This window comes from Ambystoma mexicanum, chromosome 8 (assembly GCF_040938575.1).
Source record: "Ambystoma mexicanum isolate Mex_15411 chromosome 8, UKY_AmexF1_1, whole genome shotgun sequence".
Taxonomy (NCBI): Eukaryota; Metazoa; Chordata; class Amphibia; order Caudata; family Ambystomatidae; genus Ambystoma; species Ambystoma mexicanum.
The window spans coordinates 492038794-492059610 of NC_090929.1; the positions used below are offsets into that span (position 1 = coordinate 492038794).

General features: G+C 47.0%; 1 protein-coding gene across 4 annotated transcripts in view; it reads right to left on the reverse strand.

Moving 5' to 3' along the window:
• Positions 1–20817, reverse strand: part of LOC138472131 (Golgi integral membrane protein 4-like) — a 439726-nt gene that overhangs the window by 235593 nt on the left and 183316 nt on the right. For all 4 annotated transcript variants that reach the window (XM_069610136.1, XM_069610138.1, XM_069610137.1 and 1 more), the window contains exons 5-6: positions 6852–7002; positions 4444–4526 (exon numbers count right to left, since the gene is read on the reverse strand). In XM_069610136.1, coding sequence (XP_069466237.1) covers positions 4444–4526; positions 6852–7002 — 234 coding nt within the window. The remainder of the gene's footprint in view (positions 1–4443; positions 4527–6851; positions 7003–20817) is intronic.

Genomic DNA, 20817 nt, shown 5'->3' on the forward strand with positions numbered 1-20817 from the left:
GCTTATACAACAAGTAAATTGTGTTTCAAAGCAGCCACAGGGCAAAAGGGAGGGAACATAGGAATGCAAATCAATTGAACATGAAAGATAAGAGGCGGACCTACAAGGCCTTGCGACCCTTCATAAGAGAGAAGTCAGGGGATGAAGGAATAGGGTTAAGTGCTAGGTCTACCAGGAGGGAAGTGCTAGGGGGTGAGCAGCTTTAAGTGCCTAAGGGGGTAGGCAGGTGCCAATAAATAAGTGCTGGCCTGTGGCGGCATACACCAGTGGGTGCAAGACAAGTGCTGGGACGGGCGGCAGCTGAAGGTGACAGGGTGTGAGTGGCCAAGGCCCAAAAGGACACAAGGGCCCTGATCACCAATCTCAGCAACTGTGGGATTAGCAGAGCAGGGAGGGAGGGAAGGAGGACATTCTTGAGGAGCTTCCAGAATTTGAGAAGATCCGGATCAAGACGAAGAGGAAGGGGGAGGCTGTTCCATAGGAGGGGCCTGCTGAGAAAAGGGATTGGCCACAAGCTCTCTATTTAGCGAAGCGATTTACACACACAAATGGTGCCAGAAGAATGTAAAGACCTGGATGGAGAGTATTTAGTGAGAGCGAGTTGTAGATAGCGTGCACCCCGGCGCCAGACAGCCTTATGGATGATGCAGAGGGATTGGAGTTTGATCCTTGCAGCAACCGGGAGCAAGTGGGGAGTTTTCAGGGCTGGAGAGATGCAGTCTCTGGGCTTGAGGCCAATGATAAGTCTTGCAGCCCTATTCTGGATTAGCTGGAGGGGTCGTAGAGAAGACTAGGGTAGATTAGAAAGACCTTGTACTCTGAAACCGGTCTCTGTCAGGGGCATCAGTGTTGTTGTGAAGGAGTTTGCTCTGCGTTGGGTAGGTCCACTGCCTGGCGTGGCCAATGTGCAACTATAGCCATGTAGCAAGAAAGGTGGTAAGCGAGGAGTCTCTTCCTGGGGCCTCATTGGGTACTTGTGCAAAAGAATCATGGCCAGTGGCGCCTACCAAATTCATATCCTACCCCCACTAACCCCTCCGCTTTGTGACAAGCTGTGCCTCTCTGGGTAGCTGAAAAGAGCAGGACAGTCCCAAATAGTAGGATTTCTGGAATTGTGCACTCAAGCCGGGGTACATCCATTTCCAGAAGTAGGAAAAAAAAGCTCTCTGCGCAGAGGTCTGCTTGACATTTGTCCTGTGATGCATCTTAGCAGCCACCCTAGATTAAAGGAGAATCAATCTTGCATTCTATATTCTATTAGCCTAAATGTCTGTTCCATAGGAATTCTGAAGTAATTTCAAAGCTTTCACTATCTCACTTTTGTAACTTTCACTACTTTAAAACAAAAGTATTCAATGTAGTCCTTTTGTTCCCCTGAAGTCTGTGGCACATAGTTTAGACTGTAAACAGAGTGTTTATGGAGTGTAGACGCCAGTAAGGGGACCACGAATGTTCAAAGCTGTTAACTTGGGTTATGGTGCTTGGTGTATCCATTCATGTGCAAAGAGTATGTACGGTATTTCTCCGATACCATCAGCAGCTATAATACACTAGTTTTCACTGAGCACAAGTCCTGGTATATGAAGATGGAGCATGCTCATTTTGTTACATGCAAGATTTTCTTCTGCGCAAGCCCAAAATAGATGAAATCGTTTTTATTCTCAAAAAAGCCAAAACCTACTTTTTGCTATGTTTGAAGCATGCTCCAGACTTTCACATTAATAAAAAACAGAGGTTGTGGTTGGCACCCTTGTTTATAGGAGAATTGATTAACATTTCACTGTTGGACTGGCCTTGCGGGCAGGACCTGGCTGATATTCAAATAGAAAACATGGTTGTAAGTCCTCCCGAGTGGGAACTGTTAGGTGGACTTTAGAAAAATTGTCCTAAGTAAGACTTTAGAAGACTATCCCTTGGACAATACGGAAATTCCAACTCTTAGTATAGGCCTGTACTACCCAGTGTAATGGTAACTATGGCAGATCCGACAGGCTCATCTAAGCAGGGAGAGAGGGTTTTAGGGTGGTACAAATAACATGTAACATACATGTAGAACAAAAACACGTTGACACAAATATAGGTAAAAAATAATGGTTTATTTTATATGCACAGCAAAAGAGAATTCTTCAGAAAGGTAAGTACTATCATAAGCAATAAACAGGATAAAAACCAACAATACTTCTGTTAAGTAAACCACAGTATATGTCAGTATGCAATATGCAATTCAAGGTAAGTAAAATCCACTTTGTAGTGAGCTGTTTCACTTATTCTCTTTAAGGAATAATACAGTTACACTACCACAGTAGCAGTTAAGTACTTTGCAACAAATGTAACATATTCTATTTCAGGAATACTCCTATACAACACCAACAATAGCAAGTAAGAACACACTTGTAAGAGTTCCTCCACAGAGGCCTTATGCTTTAGCAGTCGTTTCCTAATCTTGGACAGGAGTGTTCTCAGAGGCAGAAGGGTGCACTGGTGGGCACCAGTAGCGAGCAGTAGGCAGAACAGGATCAATCAACTGTAGGAAATCAGAGTTCCAGAGGATAACTTTTTATAACAAGTCAGTACAGTAGAGTTAGTAAAAGGGTTCAGGGACTTCGCAGAAGGCTCCCTGAATGTGTGTCACCATTAGGCCTATGCAAATGGTATGGGTAAACACCCAAACGTGTAAATCATCACCTTAGCCACACAGGAGCGATGCAACAACTTTAGGTAATTATTACCTCAACAGTGAAGATGTTGCAGACGGACGCTTTCACGATGCAGCAGCTACAGGTCCTGGTCCCTGGATTCTTTTTCTTCGGACGAAAGAAAAGGACACTAGTTGGGAAATTGCAGCAGCAGTGAAAAGGGAAGGCTCACAGCAAAGGATTATTCAGTGCTTCTTGCGGCTCTGGATTTGGCGCCCTTTTCAAGACACCAGATGAGTTGCCCGAATGATTCACATTGCTATCAGTCCAGCACTCTGGTAGGGGGATTTCAAGGACTGGAATCCTGCTTCTGGAGGTCCAACAGAAGTCCACCACCATTTTAGAGAGATTTGTTCTTCAGAAGACGATGCACGGCACTCAGCCTCAAGTTCCGAGGGTATTGGCGGTTTTCAGCCCAAAAAGAGCAGTTTGTCGTGGGATGGATTGAAATTAAGGTCTTAAGACTAATTGGTCCCACCAGTCCAAGGGTCAGAGTAGTCATCTTTGGGACTCCCTCTGTCGCATGGAAGAAAGGGTCAGCACAGGCAGCGGTTATTCAGCAGGCATCTCCAGTCGCTGAAGTAGCTGCAAGAGTCTTCTCTTCTTCACCCTCATCCAATTCAGCTTTAGTGGTCCACTGGTCTTCAGCTTCCAAATCCAGGATGTTTATCCAGGAACCCAGCAAATCAGCACTCATGCTATATTCAAACTTTGGGGTGTAGCCTCCCAATTGGAAGTGGTTTCAGGTAGGCATGCCATAAGACAAAGGAACCATCCAAAAGAACAGTTTTTTTGGAAGTGCCAATTCTCAGCATCAGAGCTGCCACACATGTGTAAGTGTTTGCACTTTAGGTTTCACTTTCATTTAGAAGGGTAATCCCAGACGTCAAACCCTTGGTCTCTGCATAGAAAGACGTAGCTTCACCTAACTGACTATGCCCAACAAGGCAGAATTCTATGTCCGGGGTTGTTGTTAGTACTCTTGTTCAGAGGAGAATGATCTAGCATTATATGCAAATCAACAATTCCCGCTGTAAAAGGTACAAGAAGCTAAAAGGTGGTTGCAGAACCTCCCGAGAAAAAAACATTTCAGGGAACGCATTTAGCGGTGTTCCTTCTCAGTAGAGAGGTCCCCACCATTTTTCCGATTGTTTCTTCTCCAAAATAACAACCAAGAGTCAACATTTTTGTTGTGTGAAGCAGTTCACTAGGAGTTCTTCGCAATTACAAAACAATTCGGAAAATTGATAGTCACTGTTAGATTTTTCAGTGCCACCACTGGTGTAGAATCCCGAGTCCTATTGTCAAGTAATAGATAGTCTACACAAGGGAGCATAACTATACGCTCATTTGAAAAAAGGTGCATTAAGTAAAAATAAGCTAAAAGTAAAGCAATCTGTATACACAACCACGTATAATAACAGTTCGATGTCAAATGGGAGCACGCTTTAGAATGTACACAGTAAATACCAATACAGGACTTAGCATGAATTGGCTAATTTATTGCCAGTAACATCTGGTGTGCTAGCCTTAAAAAAAAAAAAAAATCAAAATGGGAAACTAGGCCCAGAAGAAAAGGCTGGCATTATCACACTGGCATTTTTGACGATACATTGAAGGGTAAAAACATATATATATGCGCAAATAACGACTCCATTGTACGAGAAATGCCCTTTCTTAGGTTCCTGGAATCTCAGTCAGAGGCCTGTGAGAACTGGTGCACAAACCTGTGGGAGGAAGGGTTTACCTGGGCGCTCAGAAGCTGAGAATGAACTTGTTGATGTGCCTTGCGAAGTAGTTTACTCTCCTCCTTCAGTTTTGACACAGCCTCTGTTAGAGAGTGGAGAAAAAAATAACCTGCGTCACACAATCTAGCAGACTTCCTGGCACCTGAAATACATTGTCACAGGATGCCCTTTTTGACAACTTCCTGCATGAACCAGTTAACACTTCCTTTTGCATCTGGGTGAACTGCGTACATTTTCACCATAAGTGCATGTAAACCTGTAGTAATGTATCCAGTGCCAGTGTTCAGAATGATACTTGTACTCGTCATACAAGGGAAGGGGGCTTAGGGCGATAAAGTGATTCACAATTTGGCGAGTTGTGGAAAATCGAGATTAGAACCCGGGTCTCCCATTTCTAAATTAAATTACTGCCCACTACACCTTATTTCTCCTAGAACCTTTACACCATCGACATATCCTGCAGCCTTGGTGGGGCAAGCACACCACAGACTTTAACAAAAAGGCAGTCGCCCTGCCATTTGCTGGCAAGTAGAAGCCACAGTGTTGCAGGGCAATTGTGTGATGTGTACTACCATAGGTAACAGTCTAAAACAAATGATATTTTGTGCAGTAGCACAGTTGTTGGTGAATGACATCTGCCTAAGCAAGGTTCCCCCTCTTCTCTCGCCAAGCTGGAAACAGGCCAACATGCAGTGATATCTAAACACTAGCAAAGAAAACTTTGCATTAGATGGAGGTGGGTGGGGGGGCATGAAATGGAAATCTCGCGGAAAGAGGAGTATACAACAAATGTGCCAGCAATTGGGAGGCTGCTTTTTTGTGGCTACTTCTGATTAACTTATGCAATGCTTCCAAATTTTAGGAACAGCTGTGATGTCCAATATCTAAATTCGTTTTCTGCTGCCTGTCAAAGAAAGTGGGGCAAGACCTACAGAAGGGTCATGCAAGACCTTCAAAATTCTTCTCAAACCTACACTTTTAAAAAGGTCCAGTTAAATGGGAGGGTAAAGGGTCTTCTAATACCAACTGGAAATAATGCAAGTTGAACCATAGAAACACCTTAATGTGGACTGATCATGCAGGATTGCATTAAAGTGAAATTAAGAGCCAATGTAGGTTTAGAGTTCTTGAAAAGATAAAAAACACCCACACCTAATAGTTAACACTTAAGAAATATATACCCATTGCAGAAACAAACTCTGGAGTCAAGAAAAAAGCCTTAGATAACTATAAAAACTCCAAATGAATGGTCCTCAATTGACCCCAAACCTTCCCAACAGTTCAAGTAGTAAGAAATCGAAATTGTGTTTCCAGAATATCTTCAAATTCCATATTATGCAGACAATGTTCTACTCGTTCATTTGTCCACCCAAATGTTTTAATAAAAACCTTGATGAAGTGTTTCTCTCCATTTCAGATTCATGGGGCACTTCTACAATGTTACTTCCAAATCTTCCGGGTCAGAGTTCACAAACGTTGGCAAGTGTGCTGGAATATTGAACGGCTATAAATTATAAAGCACTGTGGTCTTGGGCTGGGCAGGCGTGCCTTAACAATGCAGTGTCTTTGGAGGTCACCGGCTTGCACTATACGGACAGTGTGCCTCTGCCAAAAGACAACAAATGACAACTCGTCACCACCCCCTCCAAAATCATGTACCTTCGCTTTAGATTCCAATTGGCAGTTCTAGCTTGGCCAACTAGCATTTTCTGTGACATGTGTTAGGGCTCACAGACAAGCTGCCCTCACTCCAGCACTGATCCTGGAATTCCCTGTATGCTCTGTGTATACAAGGAAACATTGCTTTGTTTTGATGAGGGCAGGTGGCGAGATACATAAACAACCAAACTAGAGTAATTTCACTTTTTAGGTGGTATTGGAAGAAAAATAAAGTCCTATAAGAGAAACAGAGAGAGTGAAACAGAACCATACATGCCAACATGGTCCATTCCATTCGGAAAATGCTAGTCTAGTACTGGTTTTAACTTGGCATTCTGGGATTTGTAATCCTGGAGTGCAACATTATAAATTCAGTCGACAAGCCCCAGGGTGCAGAGTTAAAACCAGAAGTGGACTCCGGTCGTCCAAATGAAATAGACATTGTTGGCATGGATGCAGAAAAAAAAGACAAGGGTCTCCGAGTTTCCCTATACCAATATATAATATCTAGCATGTCCAACCATTGTCAGATTATTCCATATCAACAGGACAATACTTTTCCATGTCTCAACTTTCATGCAATCCCTATGTTGCAGTATTGTGCACCTCCAATAAAAAAGAAAATATATATTATATATATATATATATATATTTTTATTTTTTTTTTAACAAGATTTGAAAAAAGAAGGACAAGGACTGGAAAAGTGGTGTGGAATTAACATGGGTTTGTCTTGTCACCCTCTCCCACCTTGCAGGCTCAGCACTTGATCATCCTTCTCCTGCTGCAGCTGCAAGTATTTCTGGTTATGGGTCTCCACCGCCCGCCGGTTCTGCAGTTTCAGGGTGTTGTGCTGCACTTGGAGGTCCAGGAGTTGCTTCTTCACTTCATCATGTTGGTTCTGAACGGGATGGAGAGAGAAGACGCACGATATAAAAATATGAAAAGTATGCAAGACTAACTGTAAGACACTGATCATCTTGTGGTTCTAACGTTGCTGAGGCCTAAACATTAAATAAACTCATGCAAATGCACACTTCCTATAAGGATTACAGCTGGGGCCACACCCATTTTAGATCGCCTCCCAATGTGGCCAAAAGCAACAGTGATAAGTAAATTCCCCATTATCGCCAAATTTGGTCAAGTGGAGAAGCATTGATCAGACAAGTTTTCCTGGTTTAATGATTTAAGGGGACACCCAAGTGTAGATGTGGTCTCTAGAGCAATATTTAGATTTTGCGCCAAAACATGCAGACTCACATGACCTTTGCAAAAATAGATCTAGATGTTCACTTAAGCAGTTACTACATAAATGTTATCACACACTATCATTCTGAAATTCAACCCATGGCATTAAATATTGGGAGTGGCATTACAAAAACTTTGCAAGGATGCCAATTCAATTAGCACTACGGCACAAATTGCCCCAGTGCAAAACAAATCTTTCAATTAATTGCTGCACCAAGGCAATGTTTGCCCTAGTCCTTTTATCTGGTGCCAAAATTCATTGAAAGAATATATTTTCTGCACTAGGGAAATGTGTGTCAATGCCAATGTCTCTGCAATACGGCTTGTGAAGTTCATCCATGAAACTACATCTATCCAAGAGTGCAGAAGAATAGGAAAGATGCCCTGTTCCTATATGGGATTCATTACTCAAAGTAATTGTATTTCTGATAATTGTACCTGCTTAGATTCACATGCTATGCATAGGCCGACATCTAGTGGTTGCTGCAGAGTATTGCATGTTTTGTTTTCGAAACAAAAAAATAAAATAAATAAATAAAAAACATTTAAAAAATCAACCGGGCGTACCAGTTATAGTATCCCTAGTGTGACGTCCACTGTACCCATAGTCCTTCACGTGTCGAGGTCCCTCAGATTGGTTTGTTTCTGACATGAGGTAGCACGAAGTGTAGCAGGAGTACAGGTGTAATTAAGTGTAGGTAAGGACAGAAAACATCTATGCACTTTCCACAGCAGAGGGAGGGTGGGCGCATGTGACTCTAAGCAGATAAAAGCATCAGAAGAACAAGTTACTCTCTTACCTGGTAACGTTGTTTCCATGGGATGGTCCGACGACGTATTCCATATCTACGACAGTAATCACCACAGCTGTGCTGCTTTGGAAAATCTTTTGGCGTCTGCGTCGATGACGTAGATACGCCGTCCTCAAGGGCCTCCGTCGAGCCAACGTCACCGGATGTCCTAAGTGGGCCGCATGACACCCGTAGCCTCAGTTCTAGTTTGTTCCCCAGAACGTGTGCACCAAACCACTGCCAGTATGACCACAGAAAGCCTTGCAGAAACGTAAGCTGCAATCGTATAAGAAATTCTGTAGTGGGGCAGGTAGGGAGGGAACGATATGGAATACGTCGTCGGACCATCCCATTGAAAGAACGTTACCAGGTAAGAGAGTGACTTGTTCTTCGAGGGGATTGGGTCCTCCGACGTATTCCATATCTATGACAGACTCCCAAAGCAGTCCCAACGTATGGAGGAGGGAAAAAGAATTTAGAATATAGAAATTTAGAATGCCCAATCAAATTGCAGAGTGAAGGACTGCCTTGCCAAAGGCCAGATCCTACCCATGGATAGAATCTAGGGAGTAGTTTCGTACAAAAGTATGGACCGAAGACATGTGGCTCCTTCACAGATGTTACGAATAGGTACACCCCTCTGCAGGGCAGTAGAGGCAGCCATACCCCTAGTAGAATGGGCCCGTAAGCCTACCGGAGGGTCCTTACCTGCCAGGCGGTTACATTCAGAAATTGCCAAGATAATCCATCTAGACAAAGTCTGTTTAGTCACAGCTTGTCCCAAACGCCTTCCAGCGTAACCAATAAAGAGCTGATTGTCCACTCTAACCCGGGACATGCGTGAAATGTAGAAACTTAAAGCGCTCCTAGGATCCAACCTATGGAGCCTCTCCTCTTCCTTACCAGGATGTGGAGGAGGATAAAATGCCAGAAGAACAACCTTCTGGCTTAAATGAAATTCCGACACCACCTTCGGAAGAAAGGAAGGACGAACTCTAAGGACAACCCTGTCCTTATTAAACACAGTGAAGGGTGGCTTAACTGAAAGTGCCTGCAAATCACTCACTCTGCGAGCGGAAGTGACCGCAACTAAAAACACAGTTTTAAGGGTAAACAGCCTCTAAGGACAAGAATGTAAAGGCTCAAACGGAGCACCCATAAGGAATTTCAGAACAAGGTTCAAATCCCAACCAGGCACCTGGAAAGGTGACGGTGGAAACACATTAGTAAGTCCTTTGAGAAACTGAGAAATTAAAGGAATTTTGAAATAGGAACACTCCTCAGACAAACGCTTAAATACAGACAGCGCCGCCACGTAACCTTTAACAGTACCTACTTGCAGGCCCCTGTGGGCCAACGAATGCAAAAAAAGACAGAACCACAGGAATGTCACATGAAAAAGGATCCATATTCTGAACCCTGCACCAGTCGCAGAACTCCAACGGTACAGGAACTTAGTCGCCGGCCGTCTGGCCGAAAGCAACACCTCCATCACGTCTTCAGGGAGGTCCCAATCCTTGGACCTCAACCTTTCAGAAGTCAAGCGTGAAGGGTGAGGGACCTGACCTCTGGATGGAGAACCTGACCCCCCTCCCGTGAGAGGAGATCGTCTCGGTAGGGAAGATGTCCATCTGCCCTACACGTCAAGTCGAGAAGGTCCGGGTACCACGTCCTTGGGGCCCATGCCGGAGCAATAAGGATCACCCGGGAACCGAACCTCCGTAGCTTCTGCAGCACTTGTGTGATGACGGGGACTGGAGGAAACGCATACAGCAGCGGGAAGGACCACTCCACCACGAACGCGTCTCCTAAGGCTCCTTTTGGAGGAAATTCCCATGAGCAGAACCTTTCGCACTTCTGGTTGACACTGAAGGCGAAGAGATCCACTTGAGGGGTCCCCCAAAGGGCGAAGATCTCCAGGAGAATCTCCTGAGCCAGCTCCCACTCATGAGAGTTCACGCTCTGCCTGGTCAGAGCGTCCGCCGTCTCATTTTCGTCTTCGGCCAGATGAACTGCCGAGATCGAAGCTTCCTGCTGGATGGCCCAGAACCCGAGCTGCATCGCCTCCCTGCACAGAGGAAGTGACCCTGCCCCCCACTTTTTGTTGAGGTAGTGCATGGCCACTGTGTTGTCCGTCACAATCAGGACATTCTTCCCTCGCACAGTCGGCAGAAAAGCCTTCAGTGCAAGCCCGACGGCCCGCAGCTCCAACAGATTGATATGGAGTCTGGACTCCGACGGAGACCAACGACTGCTGACTGTCAACTCGTTGGCATGAGCTCCCCATCCCGTGAGGGTTGCGTCCGCCAAGAAGGAGCGCCCCTCATCAGATTGCCTTCAACAGCCCACCACATAAGGTCCTGGGTGACCGAGGGAGCACCTGAACGGGGCCCGACATCTTGCCGGAGGACTTTGACCACTGGAGCTTGAGGGCCCATTACAGAGATCTCATCTGCAACCTGGCCTCTGGCACCAGAAGAATGCAGGATGCCATGAGGCCGAGCAACCTCAAGAACACCAACGCCGGGAGCGTCTGGGCAAGTTGAAACTTGTGCACCATCTGCTGAATGTGAAGAACCCTCACTTGGAGAGGGAAACACTGCCCCAGGGATGTGTCGAGCACTGCTCCGATGTACTGGAGCCGCTGTGTTTGCGTCAAGTGGGACTAGTTGAGGGAGAAGCCCAGCTTGTGAAGGGAGTGGCAGGTGACGGACAGATGATCCAGGACCTGCTCGGGTGAGCGCGCCCTGATCAACCAATCATCCAGGTAGGGGTAGACGTGAATCCCCCTATCCTGAGATACGCTGCCACCACCACCATGAGATTGGTGAAGACCCTCTGGGCGGAGGTCAATCCCAATGGCAGGACACGAAACTGAAAGTGCAAGTCGCCAACAGCGAACCTCGGGTATTTCTTGTGCTTTGGATGGATCGGCACATGAAAATAAGCATCCTTGAGGTCAAGAGACACCAACCAGTCCTGAAGTTGAAGGGCCTGGAGGACTTAAGAGTAACCATCTTGAACTTGTCCTTCCTGAGGAGTTTGTTCAAACCGTGCAAGTCCATGATGGGTCTCAATCCCCCGTCTTTCTTCGAAATCAAAAAATAAGGGGAATAGCATCCCTTGTTCCTCTCTGCTACAGGCACCAGTTCTATGGCGCCTTTCTCCAGCAGGGATTGAATTTCTCGAGCAAGGAGCAGATCCGGACCCTTCAAAGAGAGATTCCCTGGTGGAATGTTGTGAGGCCTCTGCCGGAAAGGATGACAGTAGCCGTGGGCTATGATCTCCAGAACCCACACATCTGAAGTAATGGCACGCCACTCTACAAGACGCCGCGCCAGCCTACCCCCCCAACCGGTGAACCATGGGACATGGCCTCATGACTGAGCTGAAGCGGCTGCGGCAGTGCCTGTGGGCAAAGAGGCAACTGCTCGAGCGGCCTTGGCACCTCAAGTACCCTGTTTTCCACCTCTGGCACTCCTACGGTGGCCCCTTTGACTAGCAGCTCCTCTCGATTTACTAAAGGACGAGTAATATCGAAAGGAACCTCCCCTCCATTGATGTCCCCTAGGACGAAAAGGCAGAGGTTGGCGAACTGCAGCGCCCAACGACTTCGCTGCAGCTTTAGAGATCTGCAACCTCTCAAGGCTCTCGTCAGCCTTGCTGCCAAAAAGATGTTCACCATCAAAGGGCATGTTGAGGAGTCGAGCTTGCACATCAGGAGCAAACCCCGACTTCCGCAACCACGCAAACCTGCGTATTACGGTGCTCGCCGCCATGGACCGGCTGACACAATCAACCATGTCCAGACCTGACTGAACGGACTCACACATGGCGTCCTTGCCATCCTGCACGATAGCAATAAAATCATCCCGTTCCTCCCCTTTGGGAATATGATCAGCCGCTAAGGAGATACAGTTCCACCGAATGTGCGTGAAACGAGACAAGGCACAAACGGCGTTGGCAGCCTGAAGCGCCATAAACCCAGAAGAAAACACTTTCGCCCAGCCGTCAAAACATTGGTCGTCGCTATCAGGAGGGATGGTAGGGTACGACGCCTGCTTTGGGTGGGCCATAGCCGCCTGCACCACCAAACTCTCCGGAGTAGGGTGCATGGTCAAGTAGTAGGGGTCGACACTGGCTGGGCAATATTTCATCGGCAAGGACTTGCTCACTCCCGGGAGACTCTCCGGTGAAGTCCAAGCCGCTTCCAACCTTCTCTGCAAGGCCATATGGAATGGCAGCACTGGGTCAGTTGGTGGACCGTGGTCGAGGATATCAGTCAGATCACCCTGCTGAAAATCACCAAGGGGGGGGCAGACCACCCCAGATAATCCGTGACCCTTGACATGAGGGGCCGGTATGAGGAGTCGGCATGCGTGCCAGGCTCCGGCCTACCAAACTCCACCTCCGGACAGGCGTCTAGACCACTGGCATCGTGCAACGACTGATGCAGGCCCTCAAGTTGACTATGACCAGAAACAATGTCACCTGGAACCTCGGCAGGAACCTCACCTTCCTCAGACCCCTCCTCCACCTCAGAAATATAATCCAGAGGCTGGAAGGAGGGTACAGAAAAAGGAAAAAAAGACATGTTTAGCCCTGGCCAGAGTCTTTCTGGGGGGTTCCACCGTGCCATGGGGTACCCCCGACAATGCCGCCTCGAAAGTGGTTGAGGGCGGCGCCAACAGCATAGACGGCTTCGACACAGGCCTCAAGGGCGGAGCCCCGAGCATGTCTCGACAGCCTAGGCGCCGATGGCATCAACGCCTTCCTCAGAGGCGGAGCCTCGAGAGAGCCAGTCGACGACCTCGGCGCCGCAGGCGTCGATGTCTTCTCCGAAGACTTCACAGGTTCTCGCGGTCTTGAGGGTGTCGAGGACCGGGACCTGGAACAGGCATGTCTAGAGTGACCATCCTTGTCCGACTGGGACCTCTAAGGCGCCCGATGGTCGCGACGACCGCTCGAGCCCGAACGGTCATGGCTGGCGTCCTCAGACGGCACGGACGGACCGGAGCCCTGCGATTGAAAAATCACCAACATCTCCTTTCGGAAGGAATCCCATTCCTCAGGACTGGAATACTTGTTGGGACAAGCAACCCGCCGACGGGCGGAGTCCTCGGACGAGGAAGGCGACCTGTGATGGAGGGTCTCAAAGAGGCAGAGGAATGGCGGGCCGACTCCCAGACCGAGAACCCCCGGACTCACAACGACGATGCGGAGAGTCGCCCCTCAAATCATCCGTCCAAAGACCAGTGGATCACGACTTCCGGGGCTTGGCCACCTTACCGACCGACAGCTTCTTCTTACCCTCCCGCAAGTCCTTCGATGTGAGCGATTGGCAGTCGACACAGTCATCCGTATCATGGTCCTCCCCGAGGCACCAGAGGCAAGCGCTGTGTGTGTCCGTCAGAGACATCTTTGCCCCACACACCCGACCCTTCTTAAACCCGGACCGCGGGGTGGAAGAGGCTGAAGACATCATACAATAGTTCCGATGAAGAAACAGGTTCGAAGAACCGAAAGAACAGGATTCAGTAGAATCGAGGCGCGCCGAGATCTCCGAAGCAAACACGTTTGCGGAAAAAATGGAACTCAGCCTACGGGCGTTGTGCGTCCTACTTCTAACATCCAGTGACGTCGGCTCGACAGAGGCCCTCGAGGACTGCTCATCGACGCAGGAAGATTTTCCAAAGCAGCACAGCTGTGGTGATTACTGTCATAGATATGGAATACGTCGGAGGACACAATCCCCTCGAAATACGATTAGGGTGAGTAATGCATCCCTTCTGAGGCTTGTGGATCTGCTTAGATTGCATGCGAAGCATAGATTAACGAGCAGTGTCTAGAGAAGTTGGTGGGTTGCGAGATTGTACAGCACCAAATGGATGTTTTAGCACCGCTTGTCCCACCTGTGAATCTGCTTTACAATGCGTGTCAATGAAGTAAGGCTGAGTAAAAGGTATGCATAGAACTCCATGTTTCTGCTTTGCAAATGGCGTCCAGCGGGAAGTTTGCAATAAAGGCCAAAGTAGCTCTGTAACCCTGGTCATTTTAATTGTTTATTTGTAAAGCACTTACACACAGGTAATGTGCTTCAAAGCGGTAGGGGAAGAAGGGAATACAGAGTCATTCTTAGGCCTTGAAGTATCCGAATGAGCTAATAGAAATTATTACTAAAAAAATACGCCCGACGCCATTACTACTAGTGCAAGTGCACGACAAGGAAGGAGAGAATGGGAGGTGTGGAGAAGAACATACAATCCATAAACTACCGTACTAGGTCAACACTGTTTCAGATAGTGCAAGTGGTAGAGTGAGCTCTTGGTGTGAAAGGCAGAGTTTTGTTTGATAGAGAGTGGCAGAGCTTAATGCATTTCACTATCCATCTGGAAATGGCGTTTTTTGAAACGTGATCACATTCCCTGCCAGTTGCTATCGAGACAAACAGTTGGTCTGTTTTTCTTAGTGGTTTTGTTTTGTTTTCATAGTAAACAACAGCCCTCCTCACATCTAGTGTATAGAAGTTTTCTCAGCTGAGTTGTTTTGAAAGAAAGCCGGTAGTTCAATGGATTGGTTAACATGGAACTTGGATACTAACTCAGGTGAAAACCTAAGGTGTATTCTTAGTGCCAACATGTCTTTGTGGAAAACAAAGAAAGGGTCTTGCAATGACGAAGCTTGTAGTTAGCTGACTCTTCTTATGGAGGCGATGGCCACCAGAAAAGCTGTTTAATATGTTAGGCGTTTAAGGTTGGATTTGTGCATAGGCTCAAAGAGAGGACCCATTAGCTTTGCGAGTATCACACTGAGATCTCCACCCTGCAGGTGGTTTGGAAATGGGGGGTGCGGGGTAAAGTCTTTTTACTCCCCCCTTGAAGGCCTTAACAACAGGGACTTCCCACCAGGAGACCTTGTTTTGAGAAGTGGTTTACGCGGACAGAGCCGCTAGGTGAACCTTGGAGTGGAATACTAGGCCGGAGTCTTTTAAGTGGAGGATGTAATGAGGAATGTGTGATAGGGTACATTCGATTGGGTTTACATCTTTTGACTGGCACCATATTAGAAATCTTTTCCATTTGTTAAAATAACAGTGTCTGGTGTTTGGTTTACGTGCCTCTGAGGATTTTCATACACCTTTGAGGTAGTTTTAAATGAACACATTCTATGACTTCAGGAGTCAAGCTGCCAAGTTCATAGAGTGAGGATGTGGGTGTAACGTTGTCCGCCCCCAGTATTGGGTGAGCATGTTGAAGGGGGCACGGGAGCTTGATTGGCTCATGCAGATGCGGAAACCAAGGTTGGCTTGCCCACATAGGAGCAACCAGGATTAGGGTTACTTGTTCCTGGTGCATCTTGTGCACTATCCTGCTCAGAAGCGGTGTTGGGGGGGGGGGGGGAACATACACAAATTTCTCAACAAGCTCATCAACATGGCATACCCCTTGAATCTGGGTTGGGGAAACCTGGATGCAAAGTCTGGGTATTGTGTGTTTAGGCTTGTGGTGAACAAGTCTAAAGGAGGATAGGCCCAGAAGGAAAAGATATTGTATAAAAGGTTTCTGCTGAACTGCCACTCGTGCTCTTTGGGTAGGGGATCTCAGCTTAGCGAGTTTGCTAGAGAATTGAGTTCCCCTGGAACATGTTGAGACACTATTACGGTCGAGTGCCCACTTGCACATTGTTTAAGCTAGCCTGGACAGACTTCAAGCACTTCAACAGTGCCATGTTTTATTTAAAACATGGCAGTGGTGCTGTCTGTGAGGACGTGTACCGTTTGACCTTTTAGATGCACTCGAAAGGATTGTAGGGCTTTGAGCACTGCTAGCAGCTCAAAGAAGGTTTATGTGATTCTGGTCTGTGATCTTTGTCCACAGGCCATGCGCTGTGTGGTGAAGGTAATGGGTTCCCAATTTGGAGAGTGATGCGTCTGGTGTTAACAATTACTTGCACTGTAGGGTTGTGAAATGGTTTTCCCTTCAACAGATTTTCCTTTGTCCACCAGCGTAGCGCTTAGAACTAGGGTTAGCGAAACAACCTCTAGATCGTCCCACTGACTGCTTGCCTGAGACCACCGTTTTGCTAACCAGTCTTGCATTGGGTGCATGCGCAACCGTGCGTGTGGGACCAGGTAAATGCATGAAGGCATCATCCCGAGCAAGCACATTGCTTTGTGTACAGTTATTTGGCGACCGGCTAGATACTGAGGTATTTGTAGCAGTATGTTTTGTACTCTTTCGTTTGATGGGAAGACTAGCCCCTCTCCAGTCTTCACAATAGTTCCTAAGAACTGTTTAGTTTTGCTTGGAACGAGACTTGACTTTTTTCTCATCGGTTGAGAATCCCAGTTGGAACAGAAGATTGATTGTTCTTTGGGTATTTTGCTTGCAAATCGTAGAGGATTCCCTGGTTACCAGCTAGTCGTCCAGATAAGGTTACACTGGGATTGATTCTCTGCATAGGTGCGCCGTGACTAGCGCTAGTACCTTGGTGAATACCCTTGGAGCCTAGGCTAGGCCGAATGGTAGCACCTTGAATGTTGATTCACTATTTTGAAGCACAGGAATTTTCTTTGCGCTGAGAACATTGAAATATGAAAGTATGAATATTTCATGTCCAAGGCTGCCATGTAGTCCCCTTTTCAGCAGTGGGATTACTTCTTGTAGCTTTGTCATGCGGAATTTCTCCTGCGTCCTCCTGCGTCGTTTCTCTTTGTCTTGGCGGGTGGAGTTTGCATGAGCTCTATGCAATAGACTCCAACCACGGTGGAAAGTACCCATTTGTCTGACGTGATCCCCCTCCAAAGCACGGGTAAAATGAGAAATGCGACCTCCTGGAGAGGCATGGGAGGGGACCTGTAGCGGGTGGTCATTGCTTTGGTGGGGTGGATCCTTCTCAGCCTCCTCTTGAGGAGTAGGATCCACCTCTACTTCTGGACCTTCTGTGGCCCCTTTGAAAATTTTGCTAGGAGGATTGCCCCTGTGAGGAACCCCAGGCTGAATTCTGCCTGCCCTGGTTGTAATTGTAGGACTGCTGAGAGTTTTGTCCTCTAAAACCGCGTGTGTTAGAGCCTCCTCTCTGCACAAAGGGTTTGTTTGTGAGTTGTCCCAGGGATTGGAGTGTCACATTCCTCCTTAGCACTCGACAGTGCGTCCTCGACTGATTTACCAAATAATGAGTTGGACTCAATAGGCATAATGAGAAGGGTGGCTTGCGTCTTTAGCTTGAAACCAGATTGACGTAGCCATATATGGCGTTTGATGAGGGTACCCTCAGCAACAATCCGCCCTGCATGGTCTGCTGCATCTAGATTGTTTTTTAGGCTGCAGCTTGCTACCAGTCTACCTTCAGCTACTGTTTGTAAGAACTGTGTTCTTAGGACTCTGGGGCAGAGTCCACTTGTTGTGAGATCTCGTCCCACTTGTGGCAATTATAACTCAACAGTAGCGTAGTGTTTGCTATCCTCACTTGGTAAGCAGCGGAGGAAGCTACTTTCCTGCCTTAGGTTTAAATCTTTTTGCTCTCCTTGAAAGGAGGGGCTTTGTCAGAGGCTAAAGGAGTGCCTGCTCTCTTCCTTGTGGTGGAGAGTCAGGCTTTAGCTGCCCCCTAAAGTACAATGGGTCTGATCTAAACATTTTCTCAATGCAAGGGTTGACTGCCCGTGTCAGATTGGGGTTAAGTAGAGAAGGCTGAATGTGCCTTTGGACAAATTGGAGCAGTGGAATTAACTCTGTTGCATTTCTCCTTTCCCAGAGGATATCTTTTACAAAGTCTTTATCGACTTGTGCCTCCTGGGAATCGATTTTAAAGTGCTCTGCAGCTTTTAAAAGATCATACTGCAGCTGGTTGTCCACAGGGGAATCAGCCACTGGTTGGCGAGTATGGTCTGGGGATTGGATGATGTATACATATATACATCAGCGTCATAGTATTGATCTGCATCGTCCATGTCTCCTTGGTCAGCTAATGAGCCAGGGTCTAAAGAACCTCGAGTGTCACGATAGTATAGGTCATCAGACACATCCTGATAGGTAGATGTACTAGATAGTGTTCGGTCCATGCAGGCTCTTTTGGAGTGGGTAAGTTGCTAGAGTGTTGATCTTAAAAAAAACAAAACAAAAAAACAAACAAAAACACTAGACATCCTCCTCATAACCCCATCAAACTGTTCCGGGGTCCATTGAGAAGAGCTTGGCAACACTGTGGGAACAGGTGCAGGTAAAGTCTGGGAGCAGGAGGCTGTGTGATGCATTGCCCCTGAAAGGGTGTCCCTAAGGGCAGAGTATTCCTTATCCTTTAAAACCTTTGATTTTGATGGAGGGGCATCAAAGATTTGGAGTTTTTCAACGTCTTTGCTTTGAAGAGGGTGTCGGAGATGTGTTTATTTTGATGTTTTTTTTTTTTAAATGAGTTCACTCATCTTTGATTTTTTTGCAGGGACAATCGATGCGTCTTTTGAAGCATGGTCGCTGCAACCAGAGGACTTTCCCAATTGGCTTGCGGTGTCAGAATTCGATTTAGGTGTTTTTTTCAGGGGCCTGTCATGTGGTAATCGTGAACGCGATGGCCCAGAGGCCAGGGATTTTTTGGACCTTCCATTCGACACTGCGTGCAGCTTATCTGTCGACAACGCGGTAGACTGTCGGCCTGTGGGGGGAGGGGGTGTTTAGTGTGGCGTGCAATGAGGTTGCCTGAGCCACCGAGTAGTGTCTACGTAGCAGAACCGCCAGCCTGCCTTTTGGAGTAGGGGGCTCGCATGCAGGAATCCATCGGGTCCCGATCGCTCTCAACCTCACTTGGATGCAAATGCTGCCATCCCTGGAGGCTCCTTCGACGTCCATGTCTGCCTCAGCCTGCATGGCTTGGTGGGCCCAGCATTTAGTTTTCTGGTCCTTTAAAGTTTTCGGCCAAAACAGTCTGCAAGACTTGCATTGTTTTTTCAGCATGATCCCTAGGGAGTTAAAGGTTACACTCTGTGTTAGTCCTTCCAGGGAAGCTTCTGTTAAAGGAAGGACATAATTTAAAATGGTGTATTTTCCAAGAAGGGGGAATAGGCATTCTCTAAATGAAATGGATTATGCCCTCCCCCCACACTCCCTACTGTGCAGGGCTGAGGTATTGCGACTCGTAGTCGTCGTGGATGAATGGACTTGTCTCAAAAGCCGTTGCCAGAGATCTTGTGGTGTGCAGTCATCAAAAGGACAGAAAGTCTCAATTTAAACTTTGTATAAGTAAAGAAGGAACTCCACGACTTGAGTCAGACTGTGAATGCCAGAAAAAACTATGCGAGGGCCCGCGACACGTGGAGGACTATGGGTCCAGTGGACATCGCACTAGGGATAGTATTACTGGCACGCTCTGTCGCCTTCCCTTTTAAAGTTTCGAAAACAAAAAATGTAGTACTCTCCGGGCTACTACTAGAGGTCTGCCTATGCATAGCATGTGATATAAGCAGATCCACAAGCCTCAGAAATATATATATGTATGTATATAATGCATACATTACTCACCGTAATCATTGTTCTGATGCTTGCATCGGCTTAGATTCAAATGCTTTGCATAGGCCGACATCTAGTGGTAGTCGCAGAGTATTACATGATTTGTTTTCGAAACTCAAAAAGGGACGTCGACTGGGCATGTTAGTAGTACTATCCCTAGTGTAACGTCTACTGTACCCATAGTCCTTCACATGTCGCGGTCCCTCAGATTGTTTTGCTTCTGGCGTGAGGTTGCATGAAGTGTAGCTTGAGTACATTGGTAACAAAGCAGAAGGGGAGATTGAGCAAGAAACATCTATACACTTTCGACACCAGGAGGGGAGGAAGGGTGGGCGCATGTGAATCTAAGAAGATGCAGGCATCAGAAATACAATTACGGTAAGTAATGTATGCCTTCTAAGGCTTGTGGATCTGCTTTGATGGATCTGTGTGATTTAGCCGTGGCAGAATGCTTTGCGGCGGAATTGACGTAGTCAATTTTGCAGCAAAACCAATTTTGCTGAGGTCAAACTCAGCAAATCTATACCCTCCCTCCCCCCACCAAATACATTCCTCAAACCCCTACTTACCTCTTGCACATCCGCTTCCTTCTCCTGACCCTGCAGCGTCCTCCGTTCCGCACCCTAAGAGGGACGGATCTGAAGCAGCAGGGTCCCCATTTCTCTTTTTTTTACTTTCGCCCCACGTCTCCAATCCTCAGGAAACGGGGGGCACACCCACAATAAGGCCTTCAATACCAAACATGGGAAATGGAGGGCACCCCCGCTACCCATGTTCGGAATTGATTACCCAGTTTGCTGAAATCAATTGAATGGTACTGGCCGAATTCAGTCAGATGTACCATTCGATCAATTCGATAAAATTGGGTAATACTGCTTAGATCAGATGCTTGGCATGGATTCAGAAGCATCGCCTGTAGCAGGAGGTGGGTTATGAGCAGGTACAGCGGAAAATAGATGTTTTAGCACTGCTTGTCCCACCTGCGAGTCTGCTTTAGAGTATGTATCAATGCAGAAATGCTGAGTAAATGTATGAACTGAGCTCCAAGTAGCTGCCTTGCAAATTGAGTTTTAGGAGACACTTGCAATAAATGCTAAGGTAGCTCTTGTACTTCTGATAGAGTGAGCTCTTTGTGTAAAAGGTAGAGTTTTTTTTATAGCGAGTAGCACAGCTGTATGC